Here is a 12,559-nt window from a genome sequence, read left to right as displayed (position 1 = left end):
GCGCTCGCCCCGGGGCTCTCTCTTCGCTCCCCGAGCGCAGCCAGCAGTCCTCCGCCGGCGGAGCCACTCGGCCCTTGGGAGGCCCCGGGCACAGCGCCGTCCGTGTCCCCACTTGGTGGCAAGGCTAGCACCCCGCGGGCGCCTGGAGCCTGGCGACCCCCTTGCGCCGAGCCGGTCGGAGGGGTGGGCGCGACCGCCGAGCCGAGGCCAGACGCGCGGCTTCAGGGGCCGGGACGCGAGGACGGCGCAGCCCGGGCGCAGCTGGGGCGCCCGACTTCGGAGCCGAGGAAGTCCCTCTCGCAGCGCGGGTCGCGCGACGGACGCCCCTGAGCGCACGCCCCGGAGGCCTCCTCCCAGCCCTCGGGACCGTCCTCAGGGCGCGAGGAGGAGCTTGCCGAAGACTTCGAGGCTGTCCGCAGCCAGCGAGCGCGAGCTGCGAAGGGGGAGTGGCGCTGGCGGGCTGGAGCTGGGAACCCAACGGGCGCCTGACCTTCCTCCTCCTCCTCCTCCTCCTCCTCCTCCTCCTCCTCCTCCTCCTCCTCCTCCTCCTCGCCCCATTCGCGACTTGGGCTCTGGGGGAAGGTTCTAGCGGCCGCAGGAGGCCGCCCGACCTCTTTTCCTAGAAGGCTGGTGATGGATCTTCTGCTTCTGCACCCGCTGGGGCACTTGGAGCGCGCTGGTGGCGCGTGAGTCGGGCACTGCCCTCCGCCGCCCGCGGCCAGCGTCCGGCCAGCCCCGCCTGCAGCCGAGCCTGAGCCCCCTTCCTTTCCCGGTTCCAAGTCGCCAGCGTCCCGAGAGCGGGAAGAGCGTGGTCCTCAGGCACCGTCCCGCCGAGATGTCCGCGCAGAGCCTGCTCCACAGTGTCTTCTCCTGCTCCTCGCCAGCCTCGGGCGGCGCGGCCTCGGCCAAGGGCTTCTCCAAGAGGAAGCTGCGCCAGACCCGCAGCTTGGACCCAGCCCTGATCGGCGGCTGCGGGGGCGAGGCGGGCGTGGAGGGCAGCTCGCGGGGGGCCACCGCGGGTCGCCTCTGTTCCCCGCTGCCCGCGGCCGAGGGTCTCGGCCCCAGATCGGCGTCCTCTCCTCGGGGCCCACACCCCCGGGCCAACCGACTCCCACCCCCTAGACCCCTCTGCTCATCCTTCTCCACGCCCAGCACTCCGCTGGAGAAGTCACCGTCTGGCAGCTTCCACTTTGACTATGAGGTCCCCCTGGGTCGCGGTGGCCTCAAGAAGAGCATGGCCTGGGACCTGCCTTCAGTCTTGGCCGGGCCCGGCAGCGGCCGCAGCGCCATCCTCTGCTCCTCCGGGGGTGGCCCTAATGGCATCTTCACTTCTCCCAGGAGGTGGCTCCAGCAGAGGAAGTTCCAGTCCCCCCCCAACAGCCACAGCCACCCCTACGTTGTGTGGAAGTCCGAGGTAGGTAGGGTACCGTGCTTTGCCTGCTCATGGCCCAAGGCTGGACACCTGGGCAGTTGTTTAATTGCATCACATTTACAGAGCCAGGGACCCACTGAGAGGTTTCCATGGTGTGGCTGTCCCCCTTTGGCCCGTTAAATGGTGCCTGGAAACGGGAGGTCTCTAGGGGCCACTGATGTGTGTCTTGTTAGGACTTCTTGGCTCCACTTCGGAGCAGTGGTGGGAGCTGGAGGGAGAGATGGTGTTCTGCTTTCCTGTTTCTGCTACAGGCGATTTCAAAGGGTCATCTTATCCCTTCATCCAATGTGGATATTTTTCAGAACTCAAATGATCTGATTCCTAGGCTCTTACAAGGATTGGATGTACTGTGTTTTCAAATATGCCTGCCATCTGGTTGTTCTACAGAGAATTCAGAAACATTGTTCTGGAGGGTGTTGTTGATAGTTGTGTGTGTGTGTGTGTGTGTGTGTGTGTGTTTGGGTTGTGTGGGAGTAACTACTAGAATTCTCTAGTTTTGATCTTTTCTTCTCCCTAAAGGTCTGATTTCAGAAATCTGTGGTACCAAATAGCAGTTTAATCTAGGAGAAAAAGGATCTCTGCTCCAGGCTATGAAAGATCATGGAAATATGCCCAAATTCTACTACGGACAACTAGTAGTTAACGAAATATATGTCTATCAGGGATCTTTAATATATAGGGAACTCAGAGGGAGCTATTTGGTACCTTTAAAATGTTTGCCATCTGGTTAAGAAGAATGGAGAATAGAGCTCTTGGGAAACTGTGGTCGATGGGTACTTGGAAAGCAGCGTGCTTTTAGAGAATAAATAGTAGTTGTTTTAGAAATGAACAACTTCCAGTCTCTTTCAGTTCACAAATTCTATAGATTTGCCTTGGATCTGTTTCCATAAGGGAAGGGAGATTCCATTGGTTGTAATTAAAGATTTTAAAGTACAGTTAGAATTACAGAAATGAAATGAAATACCATGTAATTGCTGGAGATTTGGACTAAATCAGGGAAACACAACCAAGGAAAACAGTTTGAAAATAGCATCCGAGATCATACCTCGCTCTGTTACCATGAGATAACTATGAAAATTTGTCTCTTAATAGACTGCCTTAGAAAAACCAACAGTATTAATCAAATATTAGTCTCACATATTAATAGAATATTAGTTATCATGTCACAGTAACATGCTGTTGGGTGGGGAGTATGGGTCACAAAAACTAACAAACGTTGCTGACTGTTCTGCCTATTTTCTTGAGGAAGACAGGCAGTAGAAAGACAAGTCAGAGAACAAGAGATTCTTTCCCGACAGAGAATTTAGCATTAGAGAGAGGATCAAAAAATCTGGAGGTTGAATGTCTCCCGGTCTTTAGGAGGGGTGAATTCCTGCTATATATCTGACGCACACATTATCAGAATAATTTGCATGAGTCGAGAGGAGAGAGAAATGCAAAAGCAAGCCAGGTTCTTGGATTAGACAGCCACTGACGTTCACGTTTAAACCCAATCGCATCATTAAGAATGTCTCTGCTTTTCTTAACAACTGCACATACTTGGAATGTAGTATACAGATACTGTTGCTGTTATGACCAAAAGGTATTTTTCTGTAGATGACCATGGCTGGTTAGAAACTATCTTCTTCTCCACTAAAATCTCATAATCGATGAACATGTATCTGAACTGCGGCAGTCCTGGTGGCTTTTAACTGTTCTATGCAGCATTTGGGCAGTCTGCAAGCTTGTCTACCGTGTCTCTCACCTCTTTGCGGGTTAATACTTAGCACATGGCCAGCCTCATCTAGCAAAAGAACAACATTTTCTCATCGGATGTTCACGTGTGTGTGTGTGAGTGTGTGCATGTGCGCACGCACGCGTGTGCCCAATTTCTTTATTCTCGAGGCAGACATGGAGTGACTGGATGGACTGAAGGTCCAAGGCTGGATTTGTTTAGTAGAGGCCCAGATATTCTATTGTAACCCCTGGGTCTGGAATTTAATGGCCTAGATTACCTTTCAAAGGTTTAATGCCCTGGAACCTTCTCAAAAACCCGGGAAACTCCTCCAGTTGAGCACTGCTTGTTCTTCTCACTTTCAAACAAGCTGGATCCTCTCTCCTAAAAGAGAGTCTTTATCAATACTGTCAAAAGTCCAGCACGTGGATACCTTGCAAGGTTACTTAAGGTGGGCTCTGGAGGAGCACTTTGGTTCCTGTGCCATTCCTGGGCTGCTCTGGCTCAGGGTTTCTCAGCTTCTGCATTCTTCACAGTTGTCGCCAGATGATTCTTTGTGGTAGAGGCCATCCTATGTCTTGTAGGATATTTAGTAGCATCCTGGGCCTCTACCCACTGGATGCCAGTAGCACTCCTCCCTGCCAGTGTGGCAATGACAGATGTCTACAGACACTGCTGAATGTTCTCTGGGGGGCAAAACTGCCCCAGTGAGGTGAATGTAGCACCTCATGCTGGTTATCTAGCAAGTGCCCATGGAAGTGGTTTCTGCCAGCATCAAGTTTCCCTGGGGCCTTCATCCACTTTCAAAACCATGTACATCTCTCGAGTCACGTATGCCTCTTACGGTTTGTTAAACTATTCTGTTTCTCTTCCATTGAATCCATAGCCAAACCTGAGAATTCACCTTCATTCAGGTTTAGCCAGTGATGGATCACATTTATTTCTGCTTAATTCTTTGAGCAGATTCTCTGGTTTTAAACTAAATTGTTCATACACTGGCTTCCGCTCCCACAACTCTCATAAATGCCTGCAGCTCTATGCCTTGTGCTTACTCAAAGTTCCCAAATGGCCATTTTATGGTCTAAAACCAGGAGGTATTAAACAAAGTCAGCTATGACTCTATTAATATTTCCTTACTATGTGTTTCAGGACCATTTTAACAAAAACGGATTCATGGACATGCTGGGTAGAGTATCTGTTGAGTAGAAGGGAGAACAAAGGGATAAATGGTGCACAGTGACACAGTCCGTACATGCTTCTCAACCTGTGTTCTTCTTAGAAGCCCATCTCTGTCCCTGATTCTGATGTCAAAGGAGTAAGGTCTCCTTCCAACCCTGACATTCTCCTAATTCTCATGGATCAGAGCTAGGATTATGCTCATAGCTGACTTGGAGTTTGCCAGCTTTGATAACCCATAATTAAAATGATCTTTCTCTATCCATGACTTCTTTTCGTCATTCCTCCCATAAGCACTTCTTAAGCACACGATTCCTCTAGGTACTGGAAATGCAGAGAGGCTAAAATATGATGTTGGCCCTTAAAGAGCTCAGTCTAATGACAAGGACAGATGAGTTGACCAATAGGTACAGTGCAGAGGGATCGGCACAGTGAGGGACTGGGCTGTGTGTGTGTGTGGGGGGGAGGGTGATGATTCATTGTGCTTTGGAGAATTTTGGAAGGCTTCACTGTGCAGAGAACACTTGAACTTGATCTTCAAGAGTGCCTGCCTTTTAGAAGAGGGAGGGAGGTGGTTCCTTGGTGAAAGAGAAAGGAATGGACATGTAGAGGCACAGAGGAGTTGGTGATGCCAGAGTGTCCAACAAAGAGGACTTAGAGGGGCTTGAGTGCAACACTGGCTTGGAGGAGGGAGTGAGGACATCTATGGCTTATTTTATGTAGCAACCACATGGCTGTCTATATGGTAACCTAACGAGACCAGAAATCACACACATATTTGGGGAATAATAACTAACCATGGGTATGGATGCAAATGGCAGGAGGACCAAAGGACATGGCCTACACGCCAAGGCACCTCTTGTCATTAAACCCGCAGAGAGGTGAAAGGATGTAAAGTGCTTTTGAAGTTGGAAGTTTTGTATGCCTGGAGCATAGGCTGTGTCTCGTTGTGTATCGGATAATAGTATTCAAAAGTTTGGGTAGCATTCATTATGAAGAGCCCCACTGTGCACATCTCAGGGGTTTGGACTGGACATCTTGTGGAGTAGCGGTTCTCAACCTGGAGGTGACTTTGTCCCCAGGGGACATTTAGCAATGTCTGAAGACAGTTTGAGTTGTCACAGCTAGGGGTGGTGATATATTAGTTTCCTATTGCTGCCATAACAAATTACTCCAAACTTAGTGGTTTAGAGCAACATAAGTTTATTACCTTACAGTTCTGGAGGTCAGAGGTCTGAAATGGGTCTCTTGGGCTAAAGTCAAAGTGTTGGCAGGACTGTGTTCTTTCTGAAGGCTCTACGATCTGTTTCCTTCGCTTTTTCATTGGTCCCCTTCCCCTTTCAAAGCCATCCTTGTTGCATCCCTTTGACTCTCTGCCATCATCCTTTCTCCCTCTGACTCTCTTAAGGACCCTTGTAATTACAGTGGGCTCACCTGTGTAATCCAGGATAATCTCATTATTTTAAGGTCAGTTGATTAGCAACCTTTAATTCCATCTGCAACCTTCATTCCCCTTTGCCATGTAACCTAACATATTCACAGGTTCCAGAGGTTAGGGTGTGGACATCTTTGGTGGGACGTTATTCTGTTTGCTATAGGAGGAGATGCTACTGGCATCTAGTTGGGGGAGAAGCCAGGAATGCTGCTAAACATTTTATGATTACAGGGCAGCTCCACTGCAAAGAGTTCTCTGGCTCTCGATGTCAAGCATGCCCAGGTTGAGAAAAGCTCTGGTGGAGAACGGGAGAAATTGGTGATTTTTTTTTTTTTTTTTTTAGCATGAGGGTGTAACATGATCATATATGTGGTTCTCGCCTGTGGATGAGTTTGCACCCTGAGCACATTTGGCAATACCTGGCAGCATTTTTGGCTGCCAGAGCTGGGGTAGGGTGTTGCTGCTGCTATCTGGTGGGTAGAGGCCAAGGATGCTGTTCATCACCTTGCAATGTATAGGACAGACCGTGACGACAAAGAATGATCCTGCTCGATACCTTTCAATAGTGCTGAAGTTGAGGAACTCTGCGTATGTGCTACTTTATACAAGAAACCGAATTCTAGGTTTTGCTTTCCAGTACTGTTTTCTCTCATGCTTCTGGGTTCACTCTTTGTCATTTTCTTCTTCTTTTCTGGTATATGTCAACCAGAGCTCTGAATTGGAAAAAAAAAAAAAAAAGCCTTTCCGAAAGATACCGAGGATAGGAAAAAGATGTGGGGTGTCTAAATATATGTGTAGGGAACAACTGAGTGGTAAATATATAGTGGTGGAAACTGGAATTAAAATTTAAAATGTGGGCAGAGATGAATACTGTCGTTAAAAATAGAGGCTCACCGGTGTCACCGAAGAGGAAGTAATTAGAGCAAGAGCTGCAAATATGAAATTGACAAAGGCATTTTCCAAGGAATTATGTCTGAAATCCGCATAATGCTGTAAGGACTTATAAATTAGGAATATAGTTACTCAGCTTTCATATGCTCTCTCGGAATATCCCTCTGCTAGAATTCATCGCTAAAGTAATTTTAAACTTAAATAGAGACTAACGTGAAGGTAACTTCTCAGATGCCTGGACATTGAACTTTCACCAGAATTTAGGGATTTGCAGGTTGGAAAGAGCAAGTTTTAGACTCAGGAAGGACTACGGGGAGCATCTAGCTGCAGCCTCCTTATCTTACAGTTAAAGAGAGGGACTGGAAGGATTAAGCTCAAATTCAAACAGGTTAAGGGCAGAGCTACCTGGAGGTTCTTCTGGACTCGGTATAAACTGCCAAACTGCTGGAAAAAGTCTGCGGCCACGAGCACCTTATATCTTGGCAGGATCTTTTCTGTCCCCATTACTTATAGAAATAGTTTTCTCGAAGGTACTGCAATTCCAATACTCTCCTTAGAGCTCCTTTGGCTGGACTTCTGAGCAGACCTGCCACCCTGTCCTGCCCTGGCTCCTGCTCCCGCTCCTCCTTTCCCCCCCACACCGGTCACAACTGCTGCCTCTCCATCTCCAGCGTCTCTTCCTGCTCCTCTGTCTCTGTGCCACTCTTTGTCCACCCGTCCCCATGGTCTTGTGTTTTTCCTTCACATCGTTCTCCTGTGATGATCTCGTTCAGCCTTGCGACGTGAGCCATCATCCGTCTGGGGGTGATTGGGTTCCTCACATTTCTGATGGCCTCCTGGACGTCTGCTCCCACTGTCCGCCGGACTCCGCGTGATCTGTGTGTCCAGAGCCGAGCAGGTCAGTCCTCTTCCCTCTGAGCGCGGTCCCCTTTCTGCATTCCTTATTTTGGTTGGTGTCACCATTCTTCCGCCTGCTTACTTTTCCCAGGTTGCAGGCATCTCCAGCGCGCTCCCCTCTGCTTTCTCCTATCTTCTCAAATAAGTCACTCTATCCTGCTGTGTTTGCTTCTCATTTGCTCCATTCTTCCTACATCTTTCTGCAGCTGTACCTTCTCCCTGCTGTTGCCTCGGCTGGGTCCTCATAGGCTGTGGCCTCCTGCTTGGCTACCCTGCCTTCAGTTTCTCCCTCTTCCCATCTGGCTTATGGGCCTTTTCCTCCAAAGACACTTTGTAATCATGTTAACTTTCTGAGCAGAAACCCTTGCTGGGACTCAGTATGTACAGAATGAAATCCAAACTGCTTAGTGAGTCATTTCAAAGGCTTTTACAATAGAGTCTCGGCCCACCTTCTCCCCTTCCCCAGGAACTCTGGGCGGGGAAAGCCAAACCAGTCCCTCAGCTAGGCAGTCATCAAATATTTATTGAGTACCAGCTATGCCCTTGACATGGGGGATATACGTGGAACAAACAGGCATGGTCCCACAGGGTGCTTATCCTTTTATGAAAATAATACTTTTGGATAAATAGGCCCCTGTACTGTTCAGAATGCTGTGGCATTACTACAGGAGGACTACCGTAGACAGGACAATGGCCCCCAAATATCCGTGTCCCTGTTCCCAGAACCCATGGATACACTACCTTACATGGCAAAAGGGACTATGCAGATGTGACTAAGGTAAGTATCTGGAGGTGGGGGATGATCTGGGGTTATCTGGGTGAGCCAATGGCATTACAAGAATCCTTATAAGAGGGAAGCAGGAGGGTCAGAGTCAGAGAAGGAGATGTGGGGATAAATGAGTGGGATAGAGAGAGAGAGGGAGGGAGGGGAGCCAGAAGGAGGAAGGGAGGGAAGAAGGAAAAGGAAGGATGACTTGGTTTTGAAGATGCTACACTGCTGGCTTTGAAAATGGAAGGAGGAGTCACATGCCAAGGAATGTAGCAGCCTCTAGAAGCTGAAAAGGGCGAGGATGTAGATAGTCCCCTAGAACCTGCAGAAGGGGTGCAGCCCTGCCAACGTCTTCATCCTAGTCCAGTGGGACTTCTGACCTCCAGAGCTGTAAGAGAATAAATGTGTGTTGTTTTAAGCTGCAATGTTTGTGGTGATTTGTCACAGCGGCCACAGGAAACCAACACAAGGACTAAGGGCAACTGGGATGTCTAAACTGAAAGCAGTGGATAAGGAGGCTTTGCCAAATGAAAAGGAAGGCAGGCGGCATGCTGGCTGGAAGGAACAGCCTGTAGGTCGGAGGGAACGTAGGACACTTCAGGAACTTACAGAAGTCCAACAAGAATGGAGTATGAGAGTGCCAGATGGCAGAGCGTCAGTCTGACAGCCCATTACACCTTCTCTCCTTCTTACTCTGCTTTTGATCACCTGGTCCCATATCTATCTGAGAAAGCTCCATTTCCACTTCTTGGCTCAACCAGATGCCATCTCAAAATAAATAAGCTTTGAGTATGGTGCATATCGTGACACATTCAGGGTTTGCAGAATCGTGAGCTTATTTTTCCACAGTGGGATTCTGATTCTTCCAGTCTGGTGCCTGCAGCCGGGAAAGTGTGTTTCATATCAGAATCCAGTCAATGACTGAGGGAGTCTGTATTCTGACAGCAGTTTTCCAAATCCTGGAGATACACCTTTGGGGGCATGGAATCTTATTCTACAGTTTACTGCATCCTCTCTGGGCCGTTGCTTATGAAAAAGAGAGTGAGGGATCCCTGGGTGGCGCAGCGGTTTGGCGCCTGCCTTTGGCCCAGGGCGCGATCCTGGAGACCCGGGATCGAGTCCCACATCGGGCTCCCGGTGCATGGAGCCTGCTTCTCCCTCTGCTTGTGTCTCTGCCTCTCTCTCTCTCTCTCTCTCTCTCTCTCTCTGACTATCATAAATAGATAAAAATTAAAAAAGAAAAAGAAAAAGAGAGTGAGACTATCATTGCAACTGTGTTAAAATATGGCAGAAGGGGTGGAATGTAATGTGTGAAAAAATGGTAGTAGAGTGTGTTAGTAGGTAAAGAATGATATGCTCACGTGCTATTAGGGAACTGCAAATCGAAACCACAGTGACACACCACTTCATACCCACTAAGATGGCTGCAAAAAAAAGGGATAACAGGTGTTGGCAAGAATGTCTAGAATTTGAAATGCTCCTACAGTGTTGGTGACAATGCAGAATGGTACAGTGGCTCTGAAAAACAGCATGGTGGTTTCTTGAAAAATTAAACACAGAGTTACCATATGACTCAGTAATTCCACCTCTAGGTACATATTCAAGAGAAGTGAAAGTATATCCATGCAAAACCATGCTCATGAATATCCATAGCAGCATTATTGTAATAGCCAACATGGTGGAAATAACCAAGTGCCCATCAGTAGATGAATGGATAAACACACTGTGTTCTATCCATACAATGCAAGATTATTTGGCAATAAAATGGAACGAGGTACTGATACTTGCTAGAATGAGGATGAATCTTGAAAACAAGCTAAGTGAAATAAGCTAGTCACAAAGGGCCACAAATTATATGATTCTGTTTATATGAACTGTCCAGAATAGGCAAATCCAGACAGAAACAAAGTAGATGAGTGGCTGCCAGAGGCTGGCAGTAGGGAGGGATGGGGAGTGACTGCTAATGAATACTAAGTTTCTTTTTGGGATGTCGAACATGTTCTGGAATGAGATAGAGGTGATAGTTGCACAACCTGCTGAATATCCTTTAAGATGTTGCTGAGTTGTGCACTTTATTTTTTTAAAAAAGATTTTATTTGTTTATTCATGAGAGACAGAGAGAGAGAGGCAGAGACACAGGCAGGGGGAGAAGCAGGCTCCATGCAGGGAGCCCGACGTGGGACTTGATCCTGGGTCTCCAGGATCAGGCCCTGGGCTGAAGGCGGTGCTAAACTGCTGAGCCACCCCTGCTGCCCAGTTGTGCACATTAAAAGGATGAATTTTGGGACACCTGGGTGGCTCAGGGATTGAGCATCTGCCTTCGGCTCAGGGCGTGATTCTGGGGTCCCGGGATCGAGTGCCGCATCAGGCTCCCTGCGTGGAGCCTGCTTCTTCCTCTGCCTTAGTCTCTGCCCCCCCCCCCTCTCTCTCTCTCTGTCTCTGTCTCTGTCTCTCTCTCTCTCTCTGTGCGTGTCTCTCATGAATAAATAAAATCTTTAAAAAAATAAAAGGATGAATTTTATAATATGCAAATTTTAATTTATGTTAAGAAAGAGTGGTGTTAAGAAAGAATGGTGTTTATAACTTTTAGAAAATATACCAATATTGTTGCCACAGCATCTTTTCAAGAAAACAGAAACATAAATGAACAGTCATGCAGTTGGCCTAGGTCTAATGCATGTGAAACGTTGTCCTTGAAGATGCAGCAAGGGAGGTAGTAATGGCCCGGGCAGATTCGATGGAAGAGTTGACAGCCAGCCCAGGATTTTCTGAGATTGGTTACCGTGGAGATTCTGTGTCCTGATTATTAGGCCTTGAAAGCAAGCGATTAAAAAGATTGTTTTTCACAATACGCAGGAACTTTAAAAACTGCTTATGATCTTGAAAAATTGCCTGGTCATATCACACCAGAGTTATTAAATAGCCAAAGATTTTCAGGAGCCATTAGAATTAAAAGCAACTTGGGAAACTGCTCATCAAATGATGTGCTGATGGACCCCAGAGAAGGCTAAGCCTAAACTATTCATGTCTGTGGAGAAATTGGAAATGAGTTGGGTGGACTGCAGATCAAGGAAGATGGCACATTTTTGTTTCTGTATATCTGGACAGCTCATGGGAATGGGTGAATTCATACCACTTCTAGGAGCTGAAGTGTGAATAAGCATTGGATCAATGCTTGCATCGCTGATGACTTCATTTCTCAGGTGTTGAGAAACAATTAGGCAAGCTGGTACTTTGAGACCTAAATGGCTTTTGAGCAAAGTATCATTCTCATGTTGGAAATTCCAGTTGATTCCCTGTGCACTTATTTCAGTTGATGGGTGTTGATGGTAGTGGTAAGTGAAACAACAATTAGTGTTTGCAGAGTGCTCACCAATTTTTTTTTTGTTATTACCACAATTCTCTAGGATGACAGTATCAACATTTATTTTGTACATGAGGACACTGAGATTCCCATTAAGAGGTAACCAGACTTAGTTGGAGAGGAAAGGAAGTGAATGGGTTAGAGCTGGACTCTGAGCCAGACTGCCTGGGTTCAGCTCCCAGCTCTGCCTTGTAACCTTAAAGAAATTGCAAAGCATATTTCTGTCTCAGTTTCCTCATCTGTAAAATGGGGATAAAGTGTGTACCTCAGGAAATTTTTGTGAGGATCTCAAGAATTAATTACTTGGAAAGTGCCCAGCAGATAGGAAGTACTAAAAGATGCTAAGGCCAACGAGGTTAAATAAATGGAAGATGTGTTCAGGTCACACAACTAGGAGGCAACATAGGTAGGACTTGGATTAAAACATTACATTAGTAGAAAATATTTATTCTTCACCTATTGTATGCTGGGAAACTGGGTCTTTCTACTGTGGCAATCAAAGAGGGCTTGGGTGATCAACAAGTGAGTGAGTAGAACTAGTTGAGTTGGACAACAGCGCAAGGTAATTGGAAATGGATTTTGCCAGCTGTTAAGTAAGATATACTTTTCATGATAGGCATTGGAGCAACAGCAGGCTGTCACCCCTGGTGTTTTGGCCTAGTGACTTGGAACACAGGAATTTGCCAGACTTGCTTTGTGGATTTGTTATAACCCAACATGCCAACAGGCCTAGGGGTAATAACCTTCATTCCCACACGCTAGTCATAGTAACTTATTGCATCAGACACTTTTTGTTTGTAGAATACTTACAATGTTGGAAACTGGATAGCTCCCAGTCCAGCCCCGGTTCTCTAGCTGGTAAATGGCAGACTGCTTTCTCA

General features: G+C 47.5%; 1 protein-coding gene across 1 annotated transcript in view; it reads left to right on the top strand.

The window, feature by feature from the left end:
- The first annotated feature begins 835 nt into the window (after nucleotides 1-835).
- Nucleotides 836-12,559, top strand: part of ARHGAP6 (Rho GTPase activating protein 6) — a 488,580-nt gene continuing 476,856 nt past the window's right edge. Inside the window, exon 1 of the mRNA XM_055338929.1 lies at nucleotides 836-1,414. Within this exon, the coding sequence (XP_055194904.1) occupies nucleotides 836-1,414 (579 nt within the window). The remainder of the gene's footprint in view (nucleotides 1,415-12,559) is intronic.

Source organism: Nyctereutes procyonoides, unplaced genomic scaffold, assembly GCF_905146905.1.
Source record: "Nyctereutes procyonoides isolate TBG_1078 unplaced genomic scaffold, NYPRO_anot_genome, whole genome shotgun sequence".
In the NCBI taxonomy this organism is placed as follows: Eukaryota; Metazoa; Chordata; class Mammalia; order Carnivora; family Canidae; genus Nyctereutes; species Nyctereutes procyonoides.
The sequence above is the reverse complement of the archived record's forward strand: the minus strand, read 5'-3'. Positions and strand labels throughout refer to the sequence as shown.